Source organism: Notolabrus celidotus, chromosome 1, assembly GCF_009762535.1.
Source record: "Notolabrus celidotus isolate fNotCel1 chromosome 1, fNotCel1.pri, whole genome shotgun sequence".
NCBI classification, from domain to species: domain Eukaryota; kingdom Metazoa; phylum Chordata; class Actinopteri; order Labriformes; family Labridae; genus Notolabrus; species Notolabrus celidotus.
Window position 1 is genome coordinate 11,198,161 of NC_048272.1, and position 27,384 is coordinate 11,225,544.

Consider the following 27,384-nt stretch of genomic DNA (forward strand, 5'->3'; position numbering starts at 1 on the left):
GCCATTGAGATTTTTAAGACTTAAGGGGAATTCCTCAAATGTTACCGATTGGATTTTTGAGCTTCAAAGCACAAAATGACACCTGAAGAATACATCTGAAATCTCTCCTTATGAAAAGTGGAATGCACGTAAAACGTGGCAGGGAATTTTTAGAATTTCTATTTTTATCTTCCACTTTCACAATAAAAAAGCAAAAAAAAAAAAAAAAAATCACAACCAGACAAGATTGAAATGTTTTAGATGTGAGCCACATTTGCTGGGAAAACAAAAGCACATGATGCTGGGTTTTCCAAATTTGTCCTTTTGAAACATTTTCAAAATAAATGAATAGAGCAAAACAAATTCAACACAATTCTCATGAAATATGTATGTGTTATTTAGCTGGACATACAGTGGCACACACATGTTTACACTTGTATGTACAAGACTGATCATCAGCAGAGACAGAAGACAGTTCACCTCCCTGTTCCCTCTCCCTCAGGTGAAATAAGTTAAGCCTTCAGCTGTGATGTTTTGTCCCTCTTACACAAAGTCTGTCTGGGGTCACAGGCGAACCTGCCACTGATGTCTTCACACCATGTGCTGCTGATCTCTGAGACATCTACTTCTTTGGTAACCCTCCAAGGACAGTCAGAGAGACGGGGAGGCTCGGCATGTGGAGATCAGCAGGAATCTTAAAGACAACCTCCAGCTGCTCATCTCATAAACAATAGTAATCACGATCACCTCCAGCTGTACACATTATCTCTATGAAAGAGCTTATTGTCAGCGGCAGGTAACAGCAGAGATTCTTCTCTCAGCTCATTTATTATTTCAGGGTTTAAAATAGCTGTTAAATTGTCTGGCTTTTCACTTTTAGGGGCTTAAAATAAAAGTTGGTCTGACAGACTTTGGTATGCAGTGCAGACAATCCACATAATTATGAGCATTACAGTGATACCTTGAAGGGAAAAAGAACAGCACAATGAACCCTCCGTCTACAAAATAGATCTGTCAACTGACTGCGGGGATGCATCTTCATAAACATCAAAAAACTGTTGAGTGTTTGCATCCAAGTAATAGATGCAGGTAAATAGTTGCCTTCAATATTCAAACTTCAAAGATGTGCAAAACTTCTGAGAGAAGATGAAGAGTAAAGAAAATAGTGTCTGAAAAGAGAAACAAGTAAGTTAAACAGTCTTTAACAGAGAGAACAACATAAGGGTTACTCACATATATGGTTGGAGGTTGTTGGGGGTGCCATAACGCAATGCAAACGTGTCTTTAATAAATAATATGAGAAAAGAAAAAAATAAACAATCCATGTTTCTTCTTCTTGGATGAGTTTTTTTTTTTAAAACTCATTCACTTCTCAGATTCATTCATGAGTATAACAGTACAATATATCAAATGAGAAAAGGCCTGCATTCACCGAAAAAAATAAGATAATGAAATAAAATCCGCGCGTCAACAGTGAAAAACTTAAAAGGCGCGCAAAGAATCTTCCGCGTGGATATGGTCAGCACTTTCCAGAAAGATCCCAGCCATCACATGCGGTGTGTTTTCTTTCACTCTCAGCCGGCGTGTGACACACTGTCTGTAAACTGCAGCTCACCTCCGCTTCCTCCTCAGTGCTGATGTTGGACTGACGGGCAGAGACTCGTGGAGGCTGAGCGCTCCCCGAACTCTCTTCATTCACTTGGTAATGATGGTAGAGAGGGGTGTTTGGGGAGGGGAGGATGGAAAGGGTGCCATTTACTATTGAGAGCATTCGGGGCTGCTGAAACACACACGAGACATCCTGCAGTGTGCTAAGCGCACTCAGAGACTTGAAAGATTTCCTCGCACTTTTTACATAACTTCTCGTTTCTTTACTGTGTATGACGGTAACTTGACATGATATTTGCCTAAAAACAGACTGTCAACGCATGCAACCGTGACACAAACTAGCCTAAAAATAACTTGCGTCCATAGAGACTTTTTTTACACCGAAATTCAAAGCCCTCTACCAATGCGTAAATGTTGTTCCAGAAACGTCGTTATGTAGGGAAATACGCACGTGCGGTTAAGCAAACCAGAGGTGCATCTGCACGAGCGAAGACCACAACCACTTAGCTACAAACATGGTCATCCAGGGAAACTTCGTGATAAACTACCATTCTTGGAGCAGCAGAGGAAGTGTGGGGTTAAATCTGGGGTCTGAAGCAGCCAGTGGTCACTCTGCAGGGCAAACAGCTGATGGTGCGGTCAAGGGGTCAGCCGCCAGCACTGACTACTGCTGCTCTCTAAACAAAGCTTTCATTGCCCGCATGTGTGTTCATGACCCCAAAGAGACCCGGGTCACTGCTGTCCGAGCAGCCTCGCCACACGGCATGTTGTTCTCATTAGACCAGGAGCTGTCAGACATGTCTTGGCGTCATTGAAGATGTGTGTTGCCACAGTATGGAGTCTTTTTCCCACACAACCACCAAAATGAGCCTAATGGCAATCCGGTCCAACTAATTTGTTGTTACTGATTTCCACCCACATGTAAAAACATCCATGGACATAGTAACCTGTTTGAAAGCTCCCACTCTTCTGTGTGGCCTTTTCAGTGAAGAGATGGCACAGCAGTTGATAGTTATAAGTTATAATAAGTAGATATTTCAAAGATTATACTTTACCACAATTACAAGGTGGCAGATCATATGGGTATAGGTGTGTATAAGGATAGAAGACTGAAGGGTGTAGAAGTACAATAGATTAGCTGAAAGCAGAGAGACAGATAAATAGTAAGACCCTCACGCAAAAAAACAGAAACACACAACCTGCGATGGACTCTTGCCTGGCAGGTTACAAAGCTTATTAACAAATGGCAAACCAACTGAAGACTTCCCCTGGTTGGTCATCCAGCAATGCATCCACCATCCCATAAAGTGAATGAACAAGTAAAAGCAGTGCTTAGATAGTGGCTTTGATGCCAAGCTGTCAGGGGCCATTCACTGAAATCACAGACAATTAGTAAAATAATTGATTTGGATATTATGTATGTGTGTATGTGTACATGTGTATATGTACATGTATGTGTGTATGTGTATGTATGTGTATATATGCATGTGTATATAATTTCTTATCTTTCTTTCGATTTTTTTTTTTAATTTTAAGTAATTTTTCGACTACATTTATCTTTGCACGTTTTCCATTAATTTATTTATGTTTATTTTATTCATTCAATTTTCATTAATTTCATTTTTTAATTCACATGTCTGAGCCCTTGTTTGATTGTATTTACAAATAAATATTTAAAAAAAACCCAATTAATTTGGTGATATGAATAATTTTACAACATGATACAAGCTCAAAATGTTCATATCAATAAGGGCACCTGCATTGCATCTAATATTTGGCCCTGTCTGAATCAGGGGCCCTGAGTCAAAAGCTTATTTTAATACCTTTAGTATGTCAGTAAAAAATATTTTTAATGAAATAGAAATGTTGCAGATAATTTAATTTGGGCCCAGAGCTTATTTATGATTACAGAAATAATAGTAAATAGTTTCCTTTGGTTAAGCTATTTCTATTTTAGGCCAACATGTGATCAATTGTCCTAAACTAACACATCAATTTCAATAGACTTAACAGAATGCTTACAATACTTACAATGACCACCACTGTGCCTTCTGTGTTTTAATAGTTGTTCATTACTGCCTATTTATTTTAATTCAATAGTTTAGCTGTTCTATTTATTCAATATATTTATATAGCAACATTTGAACCCTGCACTACCTCACTTACTGTTTTATCTATTTATCTATTCACTCCATTATCCATAATTAGTCTATATTTAACTAATATAGTCAGCCCTTTCTAGTCTGTCCTCATGTTGTTGTTTGTCTTGTTTTTATATTCTGTCTTTGTTGTCAGTGTATTGTTTGTCTGTCTTTTTATTTGTACTTACACTGCTTTGCACCTGCCATGTGAGAAATGAAATTTCGTACAGCTGTATACAAGCTATCCACATGAATGACAATAAAGTTTGAGTTGAGTTGAATGGGTCGGTGCTGGATGTAGAAGCAACCCCTGGAGAGTCCTCTGTGCCATGGGTGGAAATGTGCTGACACCCTGTGGTGAAAAGTCTGAACTACTTGCTATATTTGGCATGACAATTGCTCCTCAGATGGTACAACGAAGAGACTTACACAAATATTAACATACTATGCCAAAAACAACAGGAAGTGGTCACACAGACAACCTTTGTACTACCCCAGCTCCAGTCAAACTAAGAGGCCAGGCTACTGCTCGACACATTTAACACAATATATAACGCATACTCCGTTTTAAGCAGGTTAAGTAACTTTACGACACTCCCTATCTACTACTTACAACACGACCTTTGCCCTTCGCATGCTCGCTGCTGTACAAAGCATGCAGGGGGTAATAACAGGAGGACTGTGCACACTTAGAAGGAGCCACATCATTAAAGACGTGCTTGTACAATTGCCGAGGTTTGTAGCTCGTCGAAACATGTCGTCGTCTCCTGGAACAAGGCCGGTTTCCTTACTGGGAACAATGGCGTTTGGTGGGCGAGCTGACGCCGAGCAGAGCCTGGAGATGGTGAATGCTTTCTTGGGCAGGGGGCACGACAAAGTGGACACAGCCTTCATGTACGTGGATGGAAAGTCAGAGACAGTCATTGGGGGCATGAATCTTCCCAAAACAGGTATATTAAAGGCACTCGTGTTCATCATAACAAGGCAACGTTGGATCATCTTCATGGACTAACAAAGTTTAAAAAGGGAACTAACTAGCTGTTACTTATTACAGCGTATCTGTTTCTGGCAGCAGCTTGGAATTATGGGCACCAGAAACACCCACTTCCCATGTAACGTTACTTAACCATTAGAGGTGTTATGGGGCAGTTTTTTCCCCCAATACAGGCTTTTGGTTTGGGGCTTTTATTTAACCCTCCTGTTATGTTGTGGGTCAAATTGACCCTTTTTAAAGTCTATTTTAGGCAATATATGCCTTCCAAACCAGCTAAATGCAGCATAAAAATCTGGGCAGCATGTGACAGAAGAGGTGTCGTGTTAATTTCATATTTAGGGTTTTCCAATGTACATTTAAAAAAGTTTTAATATTATTTTTTAAAGAAAAACGAGTGAATTATCCTCATTGAACCATGATTTGTGAGAATTAAAGAACACCAGTGGACTAAATCTTGATTTAAATGGTTAGTAATGGAGTTAAAAATTAATGTGTCTGGGATTTTTGGGGGTTCTGACACTTTTGGATAATTAAATATGCCTCGGGTCAAATTGACCCAATAACATTATTGCTGTTCCAGAGAAACAAACATAACATGAGGGTTAAGTTGTAAACAGCCCCATGCAAGCTAAAATATCATATTATCTAAATTACCCTAATAGAAATATCAGTAAAATACTTTATATTATAAAGTAAACCTCTAAAAGTTGACCGTTTTGGAGCTATTAGCTAGTACTACTAGCACATTTACTACACTGGCTTTATGATAGCTGCTTACCTAAACATATTATTCCAACCTTCTGGGATACAAATACATAAAGGATTGACACATTACTTTTTACAAGGCTGACGAAGAAATTGACCTTATACTCAGTCCTACATCATATCTTAATGGTGGATTAAAAAATGATGATTAAAACTGATCTATATTGTTAAAATGAAGTTATTTTTATAGTCATCAGTATCATGACTTGGTCTCACAGATTGGAATATGGAATTTCTTCATATCACTTACCACACCATCAGTCATTCTTTTAGATGGCATTCAAGCCAGTCTGCTTTTTACTCACAACATAGTTGAACAATATGCATTGTTTCATGTTTGTTGCAATTGTGATTGTTTTTTATTTTTTGATCATTTGTATGAATTCACACAGTACCACACTTCCATGTAAATTAAAACAATCATATTTTTGTGAAAACTAATGTCTAATTCAAACCCAATTTTTATCTTTTCTATTTGACAGTAAGTATAGCTACCAAGGCCAACCCCTGGGATGGGAAGACGCTGAAGCCAGACAGCGTGCGCTCTCAACTGGAGATTTCCCTTCAGAGGCTGAAGACTGACTGTGTGGACCTTTTCTATCTCCATGCCCCTGATCACCTAAACCCCATTGAAGACACACTTAGAGCCTGTAATGAACTCCACAGAGAGGTAAAGGGAACAGAAACCCATAGAACCAATAATGTTGAGATACTTGCCAAAAGAATGGTGCGTGAATCTTCTTAAAAAAATAAAATAAAATCTCCCGCAGGGTAAATTCAAGGAGTTTGGCCTTTCAAACTATGCATCATGGGAAGTTGCTGAAATTGTGTGCATCTGCAGACACAACAACTGGATTGCGCCCACTGTATATCAGGTATTCTGACACTTATTGACTTTACTTTGTATGCAGTCTTGTTGCCATTTTATACCCATATTTCATGTCTTAAAACTTTTCACAGGGCATGTACAATGCCACCACAAGACAGGTAGAGACAGAGCTGCTGCCATGTCTGAAAAACTACGGAATTAAGTTCTACGCATACAATCCTCTTGCAGGTATTGTATAGTTTCCTTCTTAGGTTGCACATAGCCACCTTTTTGATTGTTTTCTCCAAAGCAAGACAGGAATAGTACAACATGCTCACGTAAAATCTTGTTTTTACATTTACTTAGGTGTTATAAAGATGTAAAAAAATATTTCAGTGTGAGCAATGGACAGTATTAAGGACATAAATGGTAGAACACTTGATAATTTTTGGTTAAATGTATTTGTAACTTCTCTACAGGTGGCCTTCTAACAGGAAAGTACCATTTTGAAGATAAAGATGGTTCCCAGCCTTCAGGGCGATTCTTTGGTAACAACTGGGCCAAAGCATACCAGGACAGGTTAGAGACTGAGCATTTGTTGATCGAAATACTTTAAATGATATGCAAAAAATCTGCATAAAGTATCTCTGCACACTGACTTATTTTCATCTGTCAACCTTTATGAAAAAATGTCTGTTTTTCTCAATCAGGTACTGGAAGTTGAGTCATTTCCAGGCAATAGATGTGGTTATTAAATCCCTGGAGACAGCTTACGGATCAAAGAAACCCACCATGACATCTGCTGCCATGCGCTGGATGTACCACCACTCTAAACTTCAGGTACCTACTGAAACATTATCAGAGCAATTTGAGAAAAGCATTACCAAACATTAGTTCTGCCCTGGCATTCTTAAGACAAAGTATCTTCAAAAGAAATTTAAGAACGTAGCCATCCTTAACCTGAGACCTTCTGAGAGGGGAATCTAACTCATTTCAGATCCTTTGAACACATTTGATGGATCTGTAGCATTAATTAGTGGTCAAGCATACATTTTTTTTCCCTTAACAAATAATAATGCTGAAAGTATTAAGAAAGAAATGGCAAAACTATCAAGAGATTTTCTAATAACTGTTATATGTAGGTATTATCTCAGCCCTAAAAAGTCAAACACAGTTGGTGTAGCAGATAAAAGAAAAATATTGTAGATCTTTCATTAGCTTCAATAAAACACAAGTTTTGTTTTTGAACACTGATTTTTTTTCTGTTGTTCCAGGGTGATCTTGGTGATGGAGTCATCATCGGCATGTCAAGTATGGAGCAACTTCAACAAAACTTGGCTGCCGCAGAGGAGGGTCCTCTGGATGAGAGGGTGGTCGCCGCCTTTGATGAGGCCTGGAATCTTGTTGCCCACGAGTGTCCCAACTACTTCCGCTGAAATCTCTTGTGACAGTCCTATCAAATACCAGATTTATCAAGGCTTTTTCCTCCATTTGGTTTATCCGAAATCATACGATCACATTTTGTATTTTTCTTTACTAATCAACAGACCAATTTGAGACAGGTATGTATGGATGCCTAAAAGCACTTCATAATTGATGTACAAATGTATAAAATAAAAACTGAAGATTTTTTCTGATAAAGCAATTTTCTTTAGACTGCCTTAATTAAACTTGCATATAAAAAGATCATTTTCACAATTCAAACTGTTTTTCCGACACACACATGCATCAAACAGTGGTTTAACAAAGGCATCTTCTTTTGTTTGTTTGCTTTGGGGGCTTAGCGGCAAAATACTTTTATGCTGGCGCCTTGGCATCATTAGGCAAGTTATCATGAAATCTTTTGACTTGTGTCATCAGTGTTTACTGAACAAATACTCAATCCAAAGCTAAAATTCCAGATAAAGGACAGAAGTTCATGTGTATGGATGAAAAATGGGCAGTGAGAGGAGGTTATGAAGACTCCAGATGCAGCACTGGCACTAAGGATGAATAGCTTCAACATCAATGTCCCTCTGCTGTTGAAGGTCGGCAGAAATAATATAAAACACGTTTACAAGCCCCTGGCCTTGAATGTCTTTCACTCTGCATCATCATCGTCTGCTTCCTCGTTATCCTCCATGGGCGCTTCCTCTCCAGTGATGTTCTCAAACTCGCCTGTCTCAGAGTTCCACATGCATTTGATCTGCACCTTGAATTCTGCCATTTCAATGGCAAATAGTTTCTGTGGGCCAAATTAAAAAAGACAGGTTGAACAGTTGGTCAAATTTGATGTCGTGGTTCACATCTTCTGTTGATCAAAAAGTTAAGAACTCACCAGAAGACGAGCCTGCTCAGGCGTTAGCACATCTCCCTCCTTGCAGACCTGATGGTCTTTCAGCAGTGTCACCACACCTTAAAAACAGATGATCCAAAATCATAATTGAACTGAATTAGCTTAGTATGTTCTTTGAAACTAAAAATACACATTTGTGTTCTGGTTTCAAAAGATGGGTTCCAAAAATCAAGCTCGGTGCTGCAGGCAGCAGGGTAGTACAGTGACATATTATTGCCAAGTTTTTGTTCTCTGAATTGGATCATTTTCACAATAAAAAAGAATAAAACTTCTCTTCAATCATACCTTTTTTGAGTGCAGTGGGAAGTCCCAATTGTCTCAACTGGGGCTCCATTGAGTGAGGAAACTGATCCAAAGGTCCCTCATCCAGAGTAATGTCCATCTGTGCCTGGTTGCCTGCCCGTGCATAATCCACCTCTTTGAAATGATTGAAATACCTGTTAAAAAAAAAAAAGACACCATCATCAAATGAAAATACAATATCTGAAAGAATCACTGATGGAATGGTACATTATATGAGACTCTACTTACTCCTGCACTTCATCCTTTGTTTTGTTTGTGAATAACACTCCCACTTCTCCTCGTAGATATTTGCTGACCTGTTGAGTGTCAAAAGCGTGTCAAACTTCTGAACAAGATCAACCTTTGTCATTTATTTTGTAGCACCGCATGTGAGGTCTTAACTACCTTGTGCAAATTATCTTTGTATTCGTCCGTTTCTCCTTTACCCAAAGCAACCACCATGACTTTGTTTTTGCCAAAGAAGAACCTGCAGGAAATAAAATTCACCTGTTAGTATGACCAGATTTCGATTAAATAGAAATTAAAAGAATTGCTGACTATGACGATTACCAAATTATTTAAGCAAGTTTAAAGACAAAAGCTCAAACATTTTCTGATTCCTGTTTCTTGTATTTTAAGATTCACTTTGTTCTGTTTTTCATTCACAATAGAAATGATGATTTTTGACCTTTTAGTCAAACAACATTAACCCTACAGTTGACACTTTAGACAAATTGTGATGGGCAATTGTCCCAATTTTCAAAAATGTCAGGCACTGAATATAAGTGAAATTATCTTAATAAATGTTGATAGTGAGAATAAATGTTACTTGCAGCCCTGCAGAAGACAGATGTACAACTCTTTGGATTTTCTAAATAGGGCCTAACACCAAAACACTAGGTTCTGTAATTCCCTTAACATGAATGGTGGCATATTTTAAAAAGTGTTCAGTCTTTTAAACTCCATCCTGCAAAATTACAAAAAAATGGTATCTCAATATACTTGTAGTCATCACCTGGATAGCAGTATCAGAGCTACATAAAACAATAACTCCAACAGAGGCACATCAATCTTCATGACAATTAAACAGACCTTCATATATAAAATACCTGAAGTGTCCTTACCTGCTGTGTTTCCAAGCTGTCCTGATGTCTTTCAGTTTGCTATTCCTCATATTTTCCACAGAGAATATGAACAAGTTTCTGTATGTGTCCACACATTTCCGTAACTAGAAAGACAAATAAGAGGACATTTAAGTTGAATGTATTTAGTTTAGCCTACTTAGCATATAGCTATTTAACTGACAGAAAACCAGAGACGACGACACTCACCTCCTCGATTAATTTCTGTTTTAACTCCAGGCCTTTCTTGGCTGTTTTCGTTAACGAAACTGATGGGAAGGACAAGTGAGAATTCGAAGTGTTAGTCATGAGTTTATACTGAGATCTCTCAGCAACACATGTTATAGCATTCCTATGTATGTTAATAGCTTCTCCCCTCAAATAGAGAAGCTAATGTTAGCTTGTTTCCTCGATTTACGTTACTTTTCTCCTGTTACAGTCAACTATGATACAATCAACCAGGTAACACATTTACCCTTCCAAAATATTCGTTCAATATTCACTTTTAACAGTAATGTACTCACTTTTCTTGTCTCTCTTTGACTTCGGCATGGTTTCCTCTCACGATGTCCCAGCAGCAGACGCACACGTGAAGTAAAAGGACCTGAAATGTTTCTGTTGGGTGAGGGTGGCCGTGCAGTGCCTGACTACAAAAAAAATAAAGAACATTTTAGAAAGTAATTCAATTAACGTATTAATTATTTATCAGTGTTTCTGTTTAACTGCGTAATTTTACTGCTGATGTATAATAATTATGAATATAACCTAAGTAAGAAGTCATGTGAGATGTGGCTTTATTTCAAACATATTTGTCATAAAATAGGAAACACTTCATACTGTTTTCTTTAGCCTTATTGTGTAGTAAAAAAAACAGGTTACAAATACTGAAAAGCCAGCGCCAGTCATTCATCAAAACATTTTATATCATACAGTATTTTACTTAGTGAAATAAAAATGTGACTGAAAGCAACATTTGTCATATTCCTGACCACTAGGTGGCGTCTGAACCAAAGCGACAACATGCTAGAAGCGTGAGCTTTACATCAGTGACATCCACAACGTGCAAGACCATGTGTCTGTAAATCCTATTGAATTCTCCCTTCACACTTTAAATTAATTAAAACAATGTTGCGGATTCACCTCAGTAAACCTTGGAAACATTGGCTTTATAGTCAGGAATCTCAGGACTTTAACCTCTTTTGTCATGAGGGTAAGTATAGCATGATGGCATCTTCTTCAACTTTCTGAATGATTGCAATAAGTTGCATCTTATTGAAATAATTTACTTTCTGAATGATTGCACTAAGTTGCATCAGGACGCACTGGCCCTGGTTCCTATTACAAAGCTCTAAAAAAAACAGTGATAATAATAATAACTTTTAATATTGGGTATTAAAAGTTAACCCTTAAATCATCAGGGGGTATTAGTCAGAATAATAGACCAGACAAGGTCAAAAGAAAATTGGAACTAAACCAATTTGTTTTAAAGTAGAAAGGAAATATGAGTTAAAGATTTTTGGATAAAGTAAAGACATGCTTGTACACATGTTTATCATGTATCAAATGAATGTACCTGTTCAAATTAAAGTGTAAAAAGGTTATAATGTCAATCATAATGAAAAACTGTACTTCAATTATAAGGCAATGAAGGTTTGGCTCTGTGGGGGCTTATTTTTATAAAGTACAGTTCACAGACTGTATCATATGTATAGATATACTTTGTCAGCCTTCACCAGGCACTACAGTCATAAACTAATTTTGAATACACAAAAATAAGCTATGTCTAAAAAGAAAAGTAGGCTATCATAATGTGAATCTCTGGTGGTGACAGCTTTTGGGTTCACTTCAGGTCTATACTAACTTAAAACCCAGATTCCATGCTATTATTTTAAATAAAATAAACTGGAAGTACGTTGTTGTTTTACTCTCTTTAAAATGAATTCAATTAATTAGGTTTATGTTTATCCTTTTAGCAATGATGTGATCTGTCTCGTCGCTGCTACTTAGTGTGAAAGGGAAAAGGGGGAGGGACGTGGGAGGGGCAGCTGTGGGCGATAGTGCCGAGTTTAGCACTTTGCAACATGATCCGCGCACACCACGGAGAGGCCGGGCTCTGCGGTCCTACATCCTGCCAGCCCAACGCACCACATGGAGGAGACCGGATAGAGGCGAACTAACGGGGGAATGACAAAGAAAGAAGGTGGACCGTTTTCCTCTGGCTTATACGAACCCGCACAGCATCAGCAGCTCCTGACAAAGCAGAGACAAACACAGACATGAGGGTGACGGGAAGGGTGACTGCTGTTGCTTATTGCGGTCTGCGTCAAACCTCCCTCTCAAGATAATGCCCTCGGTGCCTGTTAAAGGACTTTTCTGGGATTTTTGTTAGCTTACATGCTGCAGGGGTCCATGTCAGCATCTCGGGGAAAACATCCAGCTGGGCCAGTGATGGTTATCCAGTCTCAGCCACTCTCAGCATCTGCATTGTAAGGAGAAACTCGTCCTGTGGGAGTGGGATTGTGGAGGAATATGCAGAGATAGGAGGAAGAGTTTTGTTTTTGCTTCCACACCAGACAGAGCCATAGTTGGTTAACTCGGGGTTGTTTGTTTGGCGTCATGAGCTCCCTGTATTTCTCCGACACGCCGCCCGGGTCGGTCTGCGGCGCCTCTGCCGGGTCGGGTGCGGTGACCAGCGCCCTGCGAAATGACCTGGGCTCCAACATCCATGTGCTGAAGACCCTCAACCTGCGCTTCAGGTGCTTCCTCGCTAAAGTACATGAATTGGAGAGAAGAAACAAACTGCTGGAGAATCAGCTGCAAAAAGCTCTGCAGCAACAGCAGCAACGCCACTTTTACGCCCGGGAAGTTGCTGTGCAGACGGACGGTCCCGAGTCGAGACTACCGGGCACCATCTGGAGTTTCACCAGCGTCCGGAGGCAAGGGGAGCGCTTTGAGACCGTGCGCGGGCCCGGGGTGTCGTGGAACCATCCCGACGGAGTTGGGGTCCAGATAGACACCATAACCCCAGAACTGAGGGCTTTATATAATGTGTTGGCCAAAGTCAAACGAGAGAGGGACGAGTACAGAAGAAAGTAAGTATTGGCTGGTCAACATGTTTGTGGGCTACTGTGTGCTTGTTCAGAGCCGGCCTTATGGTGCCCTAGGCAAGGTTTTAACTGGTGCCCCTTGTGTTGTAACCAACTCCACCAACAATCACATCACACATAAAGAAAACTGACATCAGCTTTATGTTTTACACGTTTCTCTATTTTAAAATTACCTCTAAAACAACATTAATAAAATGGTAACAACATTGATATTTAGGGGGAAAAAAATCAATTTCAAACAACATAATGTAGCAGTCGAAGAATGTATTCAATCATTATAAAACACAATCATTTTCCAAGTACAGACACTTTAAACAAAGCAACAGTAATGTAGTGATGACTGAAAAGGCAGAAGCGAAATGCTTATTTAAGCCTAGCCTACATTTTCTATCTAATTAGCTTCCAAAGTGTAAAGAAAACAACAAAAACAAGTAAAACGTGAACACTTATAGACTTCTAAAACTGCTTTGAAAACCATTTTTTTTAAACCAAAAGTGAATCACAAGCTTTAACCCAAAATTAAATTAGATAAAACATTATTGTTTATCCTATTATCTTCAAATTTTCTTCCTCACTCATTTAGCGGCGCTCCCTATGGACGACCGGCACCCCTAGCATTTGCCTATACTGCCTATGCCACGGGCTTGTTGATAATGGTACTTCCCCCCCCCCAAAATTTTTTTTTTATGAAATGTAAATTTTGTGTTAGTTATTAACTTATTTATAGTTTTACAATGAAAGTAACCCCCTCAAGCATCCTAAAACATGTTGCAACACATGTTTTCAGTCCCAAAGCATCAAACACTGGAGCATCGTTGTAAACTACAAGTGAGAGTGGACTTACTTTATCTCACCACATTAGCAGGGATGAAGCAAGGAGTTAAGGGTTGTGAATGACTGCTGCTTTGGGCCCCCTTTTCTTTTTCTGGGCCCCCTAAACTGAAAAAAAACGAAGCACCTCATACCGCCTAGCCACATTTAAATGTAAAAGATATCTTCTTATGCACACACACAGCTTATTCTTGCACCACGTTCAAGTTCAAGGGTTGGCTATCCATGAAATTGAAGCAATTAGGGTTAGGGTTAGACAAGGAGTTGTTCTAATGCAGAGCTGTATTAAATCGAGACATATAATCAATATTGCTCTCAAAGACAAGCCTGTTCTAAACACGTTAAACTCTTCACATTGGGGCTAGAAATGTGGAGACCAAAAAACAAATTTCATGACAAAGCAAGCAAATCATTTTTTAAAACTACAGGGTCAAGATTCTTGATATCCAGGTTCTCCATTGTGATGACTAACAGCTTTCCTATGGTTGATATCACTGTAAATATAATGTAATTAGGTTATAAAGGGTTGGTCAGACAAAATAAGACATTTAATTAAGTTCTCTTGAGCATAAGTACATCAGTAAATAAGTCAAGAAAATGATCAGGACATGAAATGATCTGTTAGATAGTTGAGAGTCAGATCTGAATGTTTTCATTTATCATCTCTTCCTTCCAACATGTTTTTCTCACCATGTGGGTGTGACTGCCAAATGTCCCCATATGCTCATCTGACATTATAGTGTAGAGAGATACGTAAGTGATAGGGTTTCACTTGAGGTTATATTTCATATGAAGGATGTCGGAGCTGAGAGTGTTTTCTGTATTTAATCTACACAGGCATGAGAACTGAATTGACTGTTTCCCAAACGCTTATCAGGAAATTCCTTTTCATGGCTCAGTCTCCCCCAATTGTTCCTCTTCTTTAGTCACATTAATTATGTTTCCTTGAGGACTCATTGATGCGTCCCCGGTTGACCTACGTCACTGCTGGCCGGCTTGGCTAGCTGCTGGGGGGAGACTTTGCCAAGCAGCCGCCTGCTTCTGTTTGCTGCTATGATTCAAGCAGAGAGGCATTTTAACAGGCCCCTGTCTGCTCGCTGAGGTCGTCTATGACGAACGCAGACTTCCCCCTGTGTTCACTGACTCAGTGACACAGAATGTGTGCTCTCTCCCACTTTTCTGGGAATTTTCATATCCTGCCCAGTCATTCCCTGTAACACCAGCAGATCCTTTTTTGAGCAATTCTGCTCCAGGATGTCAGAGACTGGGAGGGCAGCCAGATTGAAAAAGTGCTGCGTCTGAGTCCAAAACATTTTTGAATCTCCATTGGCAAGAATGGAAGCACTTAACTTTATACATCATTGACACGGCTATCTAATTTTCTTTTGAATAGTTTTAGTTTAGTGGAATACATGAAGCCACTGCACTTTATACTATGCCCCAAACAGTGGCTGTTGAGTTGTAGATGAACTGGTTTTCAGTATTTTATACTGGGATGTGTGTTTGGTCGATTAAGTGATTAAATGTTGTCACCCCTGATTGTCAGCACCAGAATAACTATTCAGTTAAACTAACTGTTAATGTTTTTTGCGAGCGCAGCCACTAGCAGAGCTGTAGCTCCAGTTAACGGTTACTGACATAATGCTATGATGCTCTTCTACCTGGATGTTAAAAAACAGAGTTGACAAATAACATCACATAGCACGCCGCAGTTTGGCAATTTTCATCCAGATAATGGATATAAAGTTGTAAGCAGCTTGTATCAGTGTTAACTGGCACATAACTACTTGGCTGAAGCGTAGACTATATAAAATCTGGACGTAGGATCCGTGACGTCACCCATCTGTTTCTGAAGAGCTGTTTGAGGCTAATCGTCGGCGGCAGCCATATTGCTGCTGTAGAGTGATTGTGACGTAAAGAGGCAGAGTTTGAGCCTCCCAGCCAACAGCTACAGTGTTCTCGCCTGTCAATCAAGTCAGCTGTGCCTCTCATTGGAAGACTCGTAATCTCAATATCTTCGAAATTGCCGCGTTGGAAAAAACTTCACCCCCCCGTACAGTGTGTGCCGATCGAGAAATGAGCTATCCAGACTACACTCGTCTTCTGTACCAGGCTGTAAACTTGTTTATTAATGCTGTAAAGATCGTTTTTTTCCCCATTCATGTGTATGTGACTTCTGGTACTTCCGGAGCCAGCCTCAAGTGGATCCTCGATGAATTGCAGTTTTTAGCACTTCCGCATTGGACCCATATTTTTAGACCATAGGTTGCCGCTTGGGCTGGAGTCATGCTTAACCAGCACAGGCATATGGACGTTAACCATCAAGTAGGACTGAAGGCTGGTGGTGCTAGCTCTGCTAATGTTAGCTACACTTGGCAAACCATTTTTGATGGATTTTGCTCAATTTGGCGTTTTCTTACTTTTAGACTGGTCAGTTAGTCAGAATTTAAATTTCTGTTGAAACAACTGGGAAATTGGCCGCTTCTGAACTTTCTCATCTTATACATTATTCTTCGGATTTAAGGACTTAGAAGCTGGATCAGAGGCAGATAGTGATACTATTTACTAGTCTGGGTTATATATTATTTGCTTATGACAAACAACAGTGTGTTGCTAACAAAAATGTTATCTTGTTAAATCGATCCAAATTAAAGCAACCAGTGTTTTTCTACCAAAGTTATGTATATTTTTTTAATCTAAGTTGTATAATAGGGTTACCTTTATCAGTCTAAGTACAAGAGTATAGTATCAGGAAGGACAATCTCTACTTTAAGAGATTTGTTTTGTTTACATTTGTTTTTAATAGGCCTCAAAAGTACCAAAGTGTTCAAACATGTCGTTTTACTCTGTTTACATCTAGAAAAGTGTGGAACAAGACACATTCTAGCCTCTTTCTCTTGCTCAACAATGATGGTAGTCAATCTCTCTCCTCTCACTTTCCCTGCTCTCAGCTCAGTAATTGCATCACCGCCGAGTTCACTGCCCAGTTGTTTTCTCTCAGTCTACCGGTCTAAATCCTCTTTACTACAGTCACGTTTCAGCGTTCAGTGCCCTTGCCCCATCCTCTCAGTGACTTTTTCAGTTCTGTGCTTTTTATGTGCGACCACTCCTTCGTCCTATTGCTCCAGCCCTCGACGGCCCCTCCACCCGTCTGCACGAAGACTGCTTTGTAAGGCATCTTTGAAATCCCCCCAAGAGCTCCCACATCACCCTGGTGATTTATGAAAGCTTTACGAGAGCGGACACACACATACAGATAGACAGCTAGCTGCTCCGTTTCTGATGTGGCTACTTGCATTTATATTGGAAAGTTCTGGTTTGTTTCCTTTCGGTCTGATCAAGGGACTGTTTTCTGAGCCTGAGGCAAAATGGTGTGATCTGTCATTGTTTGTAACACAATCACTTAAGAAGTTACTCTGTGAAGTCAGTTCCCAGGCTGCTCATAAACAAAACATGGCCTACATGTAATAAAATGTTGGCAGGACAATTAATGAGTACAATACAGACATCACACAGATCAAAACCTTCGATGCTCCCACGGTAAGACTTTTAGATGAGCAAAATTTGTACATCTGTTACCTGTTTAACCCTTTCATGTCTCTAAAATGTAGAAGTGTTAAAGTAAAACAAAGCCCAGTTTTGGAAACAGCTGCAGCGTTAGTTCACATTCACTTCCTAAAAATTAGTCAACGGGGAAGGGTAATCTTTGAATCTTTAATTACCTTGCCGCCTGAAGGCTACTTATTTTGAAAATAAATTTATATGATGTGACTGAGTTTGTATGGTACTATCACAATAAAAAAATCTAGAGTCTAAATAAATCAAAAAGGGATGATTTTTATCTTAGATTAGACACATTTAATGAACTATAGAGCAGGCACCCCATTTACAGGAGCATAGTCTTCGACACTGCTTTATTTCAACCTTTAACCATTTGGTGAATGTTATTCTGATTTCTCTTGCTTCTGTTAGGTCCAATGAAGACAAAGTCCAGACTGATTTAAAAGAATGACACATCTATTAATTATTAATTTGCATGTACAACAACTTGGAATAACTTCTACCTTCAAACAAAAGTTACAGAATCACAAATGAGTACATTTTTCAGACTAATTGGCTTTATTTTTATTTTATTGTTTCAAATGTATTCTTAATTATGTTACAAAAGCTTTTTATATTATCTAAATTTGTATTAAAAGTAGATAGTGTGCACATTTTCATACAAACAGAAGACACAAGTAAGCAGGGAATGGTTATTGTGAGTGACCTGTTTTCTCAAAAGTCTACAGTCACTGACTATTTCTCTTAGCACAAAAGTATGCTCCAAAATATAACCGACGCCGCTCCTCTCCAGTGTGCTGCATTGTTTTGAAAGATTGTAATCATCTTCTTTCACAGGAACTGAGTTTATTTGTGTCTGTTAAAGCTCTTAAACCGATTGAGTCCACATTCTTTACTTATCTGTTATTTCCCCTAAAAAAAAACAGTTATGTTCAGTCACAACATGTCCACATATGAATATAGAGCATATAGACATACAATTGTTCCAAGGTCTGGCTTCATAAATCAGACAGCCAGCTCATATGAACGTCCACTTAGTGCCACAGTGTCTGGCCTGCAGGGTCATATACCTCTCACACTGACAAACGACTGTGCAAAAGATGCTTGGTAAGGTCAATGCCAGTGCCCCCATACACACACTGTTTACCCCTCTGTCCTGCATCAGTGTGAAATGTGTCACTTTAATGTCATGAGCCTCTGACAGTCATTACCAGCTGTATGTGATAATGCTTATATGGCCATGAAAACAGCTGCAGTGACATACATATTTGTCAGTCAAAACACTCTGTGCCTGAACCTGGAATAGAAAGTGTGTCACTGCAGCTCTGTGAGCAAGATGGTAAAGCGGAAATTTGTTTAAGATTTACATTTTAAACTGTCGGTGCAGCGATACCGATGACAGCTTTATTCATTATGCAGATACTGCACGGACAGAGAGGCTGGGAGTGAAAGAGAGCGTTTGTGCTGTATGTTGATACATGGTGTTAATGCTGCATACATTAAGATAAGGGCACTTATTTTCTTATTTCAACTAACACTCAAGATTAGAGATGAAGTTTTATTTCACTTCTGTGGAAGAGAGCTATTGAGATGATTGTGTAGATGGACAGACAGCGATGCCAGAGCTGGATACAGCAGTGTAATATAATTTTTAAGATACAGAGTACTGCTGTGTTTTATGTTGTGGTCTTTGAACACAATGTAATGTCATCAATTGATGACACACATGGATTTATAAAAACTAAAAAGATAAACATTTTCAAAAAGTTGGAAAGAGAGAGAAAAGACAGAGTATGTTATACCAAAATTGTAGACCCCAAGTCTTGCAGGGTTCCCACGCGTCCTGGAAAACTTGGAAAACCTGGAAAACAGTTGACCAGTTTTCCAGTACTGGAAAACACCTGGAAAATGGGAGAAAAAGTAAAATGTCCTGGAAAATCACATACAGTCCTGGAAAATTATTCCAACATGGCTGCGTTTGAACTGACCCTATTAACAAAACACATCCCCGTTCATTGAAAGTTGAGTGCACGCTGTGCTGGAAAAGACAGCGACACTGCTCAACTTTTTTCACATCTTTTCTCCTTCACTTCATAATCATGCATTCACAGAAAACGGGGGTATATTGTTTATGTTTTATGGTACATTTGGCTCAATTACCGTACTCTAGCTCAGTTGTTCTCAAAGTGGGGTCCTGGGACTCCTGAAATGACCCTTTGTTTTAAAGTATACAGGTGGTATTTACTTGATTCAAATTGAAGTGTTATCTGTTTATCACTATGGTACAGGTCTGAAGTATTTACATTGATACGTTTTACAATACAAATAGTTCCAAGGGCAACTAAGAGTGCAAATGGTAGTAAGCATGTGCTTTAGTGATGGGAAGTTGGGCTCTTTTCAGAGAGCCGGGACTTTCGACTCCCGAACAGCTCTTAATTTAGGATCTTTCGTAGCCGTATATTTTACCTTAATTTTGCAAAAACTAATGGTTTGTGTTGAAAACCCTTTTACGTACGGTGTTTTTATGAGAAGACTTATAATTGCCCAATTGTGTGCATTTATTCTGTTACAAAATCATTCTCACCCTGATCCTAGGGTTATGATTAGGGTTAGGGTTTTGATAAGGGTTAGGGTTGTGATTAGGGTTAGGGTTAGGGTTGTGATTAGGGTTAGGGTTGTGATTAGGGTTAGGGTTAGGGGTTAGGGTTAGGGTTAGGGTTAGGGGGTTAGGGTTAGGGTTAGGGTTAGGGGTTAGGGTTAGGGTTAGGGGTTAGGGTTAGGGTTAGGGTTGTGATTAGGGTTATGGTTAGGGTTAGGGTTAGGGTTAGGGGGTTAGGGTTAGGGTTAGGGTTAGGGTTTAGGGTTAGGGTTAGGGTTAGGGTTGTGATTAGGGTTAGGGTTGTGATTAGGGATAGGGTTAGGGTTGTGATTAGGGTTGTGATTAGGGTTAGGGTTGTGATTAGGGTTGTGATTAGGGTTAGGATTAGGGTTAGGGTTGTGATTAGGGTTAGGGTTAGGGTTTTGATTAGGGTTAGGGTTATGGTTAGGGTTAGGGTTATGATGTACATTTTAAGTATTTTCCGTGATGTTTGTTCCACGTGACGGAAAATTGATAACAAAAATGTGTGTTTTGAGTAATTTCTTAACAATCAATTAATCGATAATCGATTAATTGTGGTCATCCCTAGTTAGGATTAGGGTTAGGGTTAGGACTAGGGTTAGGATTAGGGTTAGGATTTTGATTAGGGTTAGGGTTATGATTATGATTAGGGTTAGGGATAGGATTGTGATTAGGGTTAGGGTTATGATTATGATTAGGGTTAGGGATAGGATTGTGATTAGGGTTAGGGTTAGGGTTAGGGTTAGGATTAGGGTTAGATTTAGGACCAGAACTAAACTTAAGCATACAGAACCAGAACCAAACTCATGCAAACAGAACCAGAATCAAACTCAACCAGAACCGAACCAGAACCGAACCGAACCAGAACCGAACCAGAACTGAACCAGAACCGAACCAGAACCGAACCAGAACCGAACCAGAAACGAACCGAACCAGAAACGAACCGAACCAGAACCGTACCAGAACCGAACCAGAACCGAACCAGAACCGAACCAGAACCGAACCTGACTTGAACCAGAACCGAACCAAAACCGAACCAGAACCGTACCAGAACTGAACCAGAACCGGAACCGAACCAGAACCATACCAGAACCGAACCAGAACCGTACCAGAACCGAACCAGAATCGAACCAGAACAGAACTGAACCAGAACCATACCAGAACCGAACTCAAGCAAACTGAACCAAAACCAGAACCAAACTCAAGCAAACAGAACCAGAACCAACTAAGGTAAACAGAAACAGAATCACCTCAAGCAAACATAACCAGAACCAAACTCGAGCAAACAGAACCAGAACCAGAACCAAACTCAAGCAAACAGAACCAGAACCAAACTCAAGCAAACATTATTAACGTCCTCAGGTTGGCATTGAGAAAAATCAGATGCCTCAGCTTGGATGGGCTGATCCGATTTCTCCTCTCAGTGAGTATTTGCCCGGTCTTCAAGAAGACTCTCTCTGAAGGAACAGATGAAGCCAGGATACACAGCCTCCCCTCCATCACCTGTATCCTATATCCTCACATGTGATTGGCCGCATGGCCGCCATGCTGACCAATCAAAACAAAGTTCTGCTGTGAGCAGAGCTGGGGCTGAGCACTGTGAGAGCTAAGCAGCGAAAGGAAAAAACTGGGAGCCGGCTCTCTCTTGATGTGAGCCGGCTCTTCTGATTCACTATAAAGCATCGGCTCTCAGAGCCGCAGCTTTTGATCATGACACATCACTAATGTGCTTAATCTGTGTTACAATTATGAGGGGGCCATGGACAATTTTCTCACCTGTAAGGGGTCCCTGGCTCCAAAAAGTTTCAGAACCCCTGCTCTAGCTAGCAGGAGTGCAAACTCCCGATAGTGAAAACAAACGGAACAAAAAGAGCGACACAGCTGCACAGAAACTCCACGTTGTAGACATCACTGATCATGATAGACATCGCCATGCAGGAAGACAGTTTACATTTTTTTAAACCTCTGAGAGATCTTCAACTACAGATTGCGTCTTTACCATGGTGAGATTTTTTTGGAGTTTACGGTAACTCAAATAAAAAAACGTGACATTTCCTTTGTTTTATATCGACCACTTAGCAGGATGAATATCATGATTAAGCAGGTATATTTTGAGTCTGAGTTGAGTTGAGAAACATTTGTGGCCATTTTTGTCATTCAGATCTATTTAGGTCATTAATGCACTGATCCTCTGATCATTATTATTATTTAATTATTTCAGTAAGGCAGCTTCCTGATTCCTTCGCTGACTCTTTTGTTTTTTTCTTAGCTCATTTTATATTTTTTGAGAAAAGAGAAAGCTGAGATGTTGCCCATCATTGTTACTTGGTTGCACTAATAAAGTGAAGTGCTGTACATCTGTGGTTGCATTATTCTATTATCAATTTGCCATAATTTTTAAGAGATGATTTCATTGATAGCCATAGACTACATGTCTTTCAATGTAGACATCCACTGAGAGGAACATATTAGGCTATTTAGGAACTAAATTAGGAACTAAATTTAGACGGTCATACCAGCTTGATCATCAATGAAAATGTCCTGGAAATGTCCTGGAAAATGATCTCTGGAAAAGAGTGGGAACTCTGTCTTGTATCGGTTAACATTTGTCTGGTATACAGAATGGCTGCTGAAAACAAACAATCATTGAAAGGATAAGGAAGGAAAGAAAAGCAAAGGAAAAGAAAAATGAAAAAAAAATGCTTGTATTTTATATTTGCAATTAATAGCTAAGTAAATGACAAATAAATAGATAAAAAATAATTGATTTTCTCTCAGTAAAGTATCCTGGCAAAATGTATTGGTTCAGTCAGTTTGATAAAAAATAATCTTAATTATTTTTATGTAAATATTTTGATTGAAAGTACTTTTTTCTCATAAAGTTCCACCCTCAAAGCAAAAAAAAAAACATCCCCTTTTTTGTCAAACCCTTCAACCTTATGTGTTAAATTGAATGATACAGTATGTGAGTGCTTAAGATAAATATATGGGACAAAATATTAACATGACAATAATATAGCTTCATGTTGACCTGTGATATATGATTATCATATCCATGATAACTCTAAACAGATTCCCCTCCCAATTTGACACACCATTTCATGTCTACATGTCTCATTGCAATGACATTAATCCTGCTCTTTCTTTTTGGAAGCATTTAGTATTCCTCAGTTAATCCAGTATTGTTAAGTATCATCAATTAATTATGTTGTAATTGATCAATTATCTCCAGAATTGCTGTATCATGATAATATTTTTATTGCAGGGAATGATTTAGGCGTCATATCATTATGTATTGTTAGGTATCGTGTTGTAATCCTTTGTGATTCTTTTGTGTTGTATCGGGTTTCACAAAAGAATATCGAAGTGATTCGGAAAGTGACAGCCAATGTTTCTTTGATGAGGTTTTCATTTTCACACCATGCCTTTATAAAGGGAGTGATGGAAAACTGAACATTTATCCAGCAAATTTCTCTCTACTGCAGCATTTTCAACATGCTGCAGTGCTAAAAGAACACATCACCCAAAAGTTCTTCCCCCCCTTGGGACTTGAACCACAGACCCTCTGTCACTGTGGCCTCTCTTAATTGGTTCTTTATTCCATTATTGCACTGAGACCAAACAAGTGTACTGGTGGATGACAATGTGGGCGATACATAGACGTATAGTGAACCCGAACAGTCTCCGGGCCTCCTGGGCATGTTCTCTCTGCATGAATAATTCACGTTCAGCTGAATTTAGCTGCATGTGTGGATCAATGCAGCCAGAATCCACTGAAGACTCCTTTCAGATGCTTTGATCTCTCCTGTGCTAAAGAGAGGGGGAAAGCAGAGCTGAGCATCTCTTTTGGAAGTAGGATTTGGGGTTGTCTTAATAAAGAAGTGACTAATTACAGGGTGAGGTTTGCTGTGATTCCAAAGCTGCAGGCTGCATTGTGTTTCAAATATCATATTTCCTCTATGAAGTGCACCACTGATGAACTCTTCACTCTCTCTGTATGTCTTTGGATGTTGACCTGCCCCTGCTAATAATCCAGGCAGGCTATTCAGGCAAGGGATTTTCTCTAAGCCGTCACCTAGCACCAAGGCTCTAACCTCCAGCCAGCGTTGCACCACGTCCTGGCACACAGCCGCCGCTCTGAGCTGGGGCCTCTCAGAGAGGGAGACTCCCTGCTGCTGAGATACTGAGAGAGAAAGAGAGAGAGAGAGAGAGAGAGAGAGAGAGAGAGAGTTCAGTCCACTAAGACCATTGAGCCTCAGATTAGAGCACATATTGTTCCTCTCTTACCCTCTCTTCCTGTCTGCGTGGTGCGCTTTGCCTAAGCTCACAACAAGTTTTTGAACTTGCATTCCGGCTTTTTTTATGGGTCACATGTATTACTGAGTATATGAATTATTTTAGTAGACATCCTCCCTATAAAAAAAATGAAATAAATATTCACATAGAAATGTCCTTGAAGTTTATTTGTCTGGGCCACAGACCTCCAATGTTGTCCTGAAACACTGCAATTAGCCCCATTGTTGCATCAAGTGGTTTGAATGTGGGTACTGTAGTTTAGTCCAAGTAAGTTCTAGGCTGGACCACTCCGAGTTAGAAAAAATTAATACGAGGGATCCTGATATGACTTATAATTTCAGAGAGAAGATCACAAGCAATTTCTTTTGCGATTTGGGAGGCCATCTGTGAAAAGGTGAATGATGTGAGAAAAAAACAGAAGATCTGCCAATGAAATAAACGCATCAACTCTTCTCCAAAACACAATCAGTGTTTTGATGGAGTTTAGAGAGCGATTTGATGAGGCTTAGTCTGCCACTCTTGCTCTAGAAAAGTTAGGCGTCACTTGGATGAAGACAGTCGCCTCACTGTCCCAGGGAGCAACTTTCGGGTGAACGTTTTCAATGCCTGATGTCATCATCCAGCAACTGTCCCAAAGATTCACCAGCTTAAATGTAACTGTGAACATGTTTGAGGTAATTCACCCCAACACACTGCTGCAAGCACGAGATGAGGAGTTACGCAGAGCTGCCTGGCGCAGCTCAGTGAGCGCTCATTCTCCAAGTTAAAACTAACTAAAAACCCCTTGATGAGCACGATGGGACAGAATAGACTGAGTGGACATGTCATGTTATCTATTGAGAGTGACAGATCAAAGAAAATGGACATACAGTGCATCGTGGACAAGTCCGCGGAGCTTAAGGCTCGTCCAAACAGCGGTGAGTAGGCCGAGTACTTCATATTAATTTTTTGCTTGTATGTGACCATGTGGGCCGCTGTGCAAATTTGACTAAACTTTATAGCTGTTGATACAGTGACCTACTGTGCTCTCATTATATGAAAAAGTTAAAGTGGGTGTCAGAATGATGCGGTCGCTATCCGTGGTGCTGAACTGCTTTGAATTTGTGTTGTTTTATTATTATTATTTTGTTATCTTTGTTTGATTGACTAAAACATGTAGTAATGCTTGTAAGCCCAGCTTTTGCGGGCATGTTGTAAAGCGATGGTATGATGAGCGTTACAGTGACAGCAGCCATGTGTGCGTAATGCTGTGCCAGTTTGCACCTGCCTTTCAAACGTGCTAAATATAGACGCAAATACAGCGCACGCTATCTGCTTCAGGTTTGATAGATCACATTGCGTGTGCTAAATGATTACATTTGCATCTTCTCCTCCTCCCAGTATTTTGCGTGTTCTGATGATCTACATGTATTCTGCATATTCATGAAGGCTAAATGATTTGCGAGTGCTATTTTGCTCATTTGACAGACGCAATCCTCGGTGCTCCCGGTTAGTACGTCAGCTTTGCGCGCGCTATCAAGTTTGCATGTGTTTTTATACACGTAGACCTTTAGTAGATCGGGCCCCAAGTGCCCTGTCCTTTTGAAAAACTACATACAGTCTCTTCATATTGTGTTGTCTTTAATGGTTTACTTGGAGCTAATATTGGCTTGGACAGATAGGGCTAGTTTGAGTAAAAGAAAATATTGAGGTACTGACCATGAGGTTTGTCAATAAGTAGAGAAATATAGAAAAACACATCATCTGCAAAGATATCTACCAGTATTAAGGCAAGAAACTGCCAAAAATTTGCTGTGGCATCAGCACAAGATGATGGAAGAGTCTCTGTATCACTCCAGCCTTTGAAGAAAAATCTGTGATGCCATGCCTTGAGTGTTTCCCCCTCTGTTTTCCTGTGCTTGTGCCTGAGCTGCTGTGCTGTGCAGCTGTGCTTGATTATTCATGGGTATCGATACAGCTGAGAGCAGTGGCGCGTTGCCATATTCAAAAGTGCAGGAATGCACCTGTACCCCTGTGTCGTGCAGCTCTGTGACTGCAGAGGAAGAGACTGATACTGCGCTAAAGGTTGGGTTTGTTGGTGGATTGTTTTGCGAAAGCAGTTGTCACCTGAAGCAAGGCCAAAGAGTAAGTGAGGTCAGGAAAATCTTCCTGTTAATTCCATAATGATCAGACCTAATCCTAATTTACACCCTTGTATTTAACAAGTTTGTATGCCTTCTGTTCAGACCTGCAAGGTTTGAAAAAGCTATTACACTTTTTCCTAAGGCCTTTATGCTGACACAGCATCTCTACTTAATAACGGCTGTGGTTCAAAGCTTGTTATCCAAAGAAATAATGGTGGTTGGCTTGGAACCTAAGAAAACAAGCACTTCTAGGAGCAGTTTATAATGTTGCACATGTGCCAGAAAAGAAGATGGCGTGTGAGAGACTTGACAGGCTGTTAAATCTGTGCTGCTGCATGCTGAGAGGAGACCACATGGTTCCAGTCATCAAGGAAAAATGAAGTGCTGAAAGCCTTAATGGCTGCGTTTTTAATTTTGATCTCACAATGACGAAATAATCTTCATATAAAGCTGTAATCTGTGACCGATTTGAGAAAAAAACTATAAAGAGGCTATCACTGCAGAACAGATGGGATAGTGTAGCTTATAGTTAGCCCTTTTTTTAAACACACACAGGATAACAAAATATTTTGTACTATTTGGACATCTATTTTTTAGCAACATGAAAATAAGTTTTAATCATGACAAGTTGACTACACTTCTCACTTTGATTGACTGTGTGGGACCTTTTGGATTTAAAGAAAACACATTTGAGTTATAATTAGATTCTGACTGACCCTGTCGGTGTGTATAACGATTTATATGATCAGTGAATTTCTCGTTATGATGAGACACACTCAGATTCTGCTGTGGTGGGATCGCTGCAGGTGTCTA

General features: G+C 39.6%; 4 protein-coding genes across 4 annotated transcripts in view; 2 read left to right on the forward strand and 2 right to left on the reverse strand.

Moving 5' to 3' along the window:
- Positions 1-2,012, reverse strand: part of megf6b (multiple EGF-like-domains 6b) — a 72,035-nt gene extending 70,023 nt beyond the window's left edge. The window contains exon 1 of the mRNA XM_034682108.1: positions 1,213-2,012. Within this exon, the coding sequence (XP_034537999.1) occupies positions 1,213-1,304 (92 nt within the window). The 5' untranslated portion in view covers positions 1,305-2,012. The remainder of the gene's footprint in view (positions 1-1,212) is intronic.
- Positions 2,013-4,173: 2,161 nt separating this feature from the next.
- akr7a3 (aldo-keto reductase family 7, member A3 (aflatoxin aldehyde reductase)) lies at positions 4,174-7,940 on the forward strand. Its single transcript, XM_034678165.1, has 7 exons — positions 4,174-4,678; positions 5,970-6,157; positions 6,258-6,362; positions 6,448-6,544; positions 6,775-6,874; positions 7,006-7,135; positions 7,570-7,940. Exons 1-7 carry the CDS (start codon positions 4,363-4,365, stop codon positions 7,729-7,731), a joined length of 1,098 nt encoding a protein of 365 aa, XP_034534056.1. The 5' UTR covers positions 4,174-4,362; the 3' UTR covers positions 7,732-7,940.
- On the reverse strand, positions 6,955-10,680 carry mrto4 (MRT4 homolog, ribosome maturation factor). The gene is made up of 8 exons (XM_034678244.1): positions 10,558-10,680; positions 10,244-10,302; positions 10,037-10,140; positions 9,318-9,399; positions 9,162-9,229; positions 8,916-9,067; positions 8,613-8,689; positions 6,955-8,519 (listed from the first exon to the last, which is right to left on the reverse strand). The coding sequence occupies exons 1-8, from the start codon at positions 10,583-10,585 to the stop codon at positions 8,376-8,378; spliced, it is 714 nt and encodes a 237-aa protein (XP_034534135.1). The 5' UTR covers positions 10,586-10,680; the 3' UTR covers positions 6,955-8,375.
- Positions 10,681-12,123: 1,443 nt separating this feature from the next.
- iffo2b (intermediate filament family orphan 2b) overlaps positions 12,124-27,384 on the forward strand; it is a 36,176-nt gene continuing 20,915 nt past the window's right edge. The window contains exon 1 of the mRNA XM_034678063.1: positions 12,124-13,125. Within this exon, the coding sequence (XP_034533954.1) occupies positions 12,650-13,125 (476 nt within the window). The 5' untranslated portion in view covers positions 12,124-12,649. The remainder of the gene's footprint in view (positions 13,126-27,384) is intronic.

Bases quoted from the DNA above. Each gene is read 5' to 3' on its own strand.
- akr7a3 (XM_034678165.1), top strand. From the start codon at position 4,363: ATGCTCGCTGCTGTACAAAGCATGCAGGGGGTAATAACAGGAGGACTG. The intron at 6,363-6,447 runs GTATTCTGACAC...AACTTTTCACAG, and splicing joins TTGCGCCCACTGTATATCAG to GGCATGTACAATGCCACCAC. The intron at 6,875-7,005 runs GTTAGAGACTGA...TTTCTCAATCAG, and splicing joins GCCAAAGCATACCAGGACAG to GTACTGGAAGTTGAGTCATT.
- mrto4 (XM_034678244.1), bottom strand. From the start codon at position 10,585: ATGCCGAAGTCAAAGAGAGACAAGAAAA. The intron at 10,303-10,557 runs GTGAGTACATTA...CCTTCCCATCAG, and splicing joins GTCAAAGAGAGACAAGAAAA to TTTCGTTAACGAAAACAGCC. The intron at 9,400-10,036 runs GTAAGGACACTT...TATTTCCTGCAG, and splicing joins ACAGCTTGGAAACACAGCAG to GTTCTTCTTTGGCAAAAACA.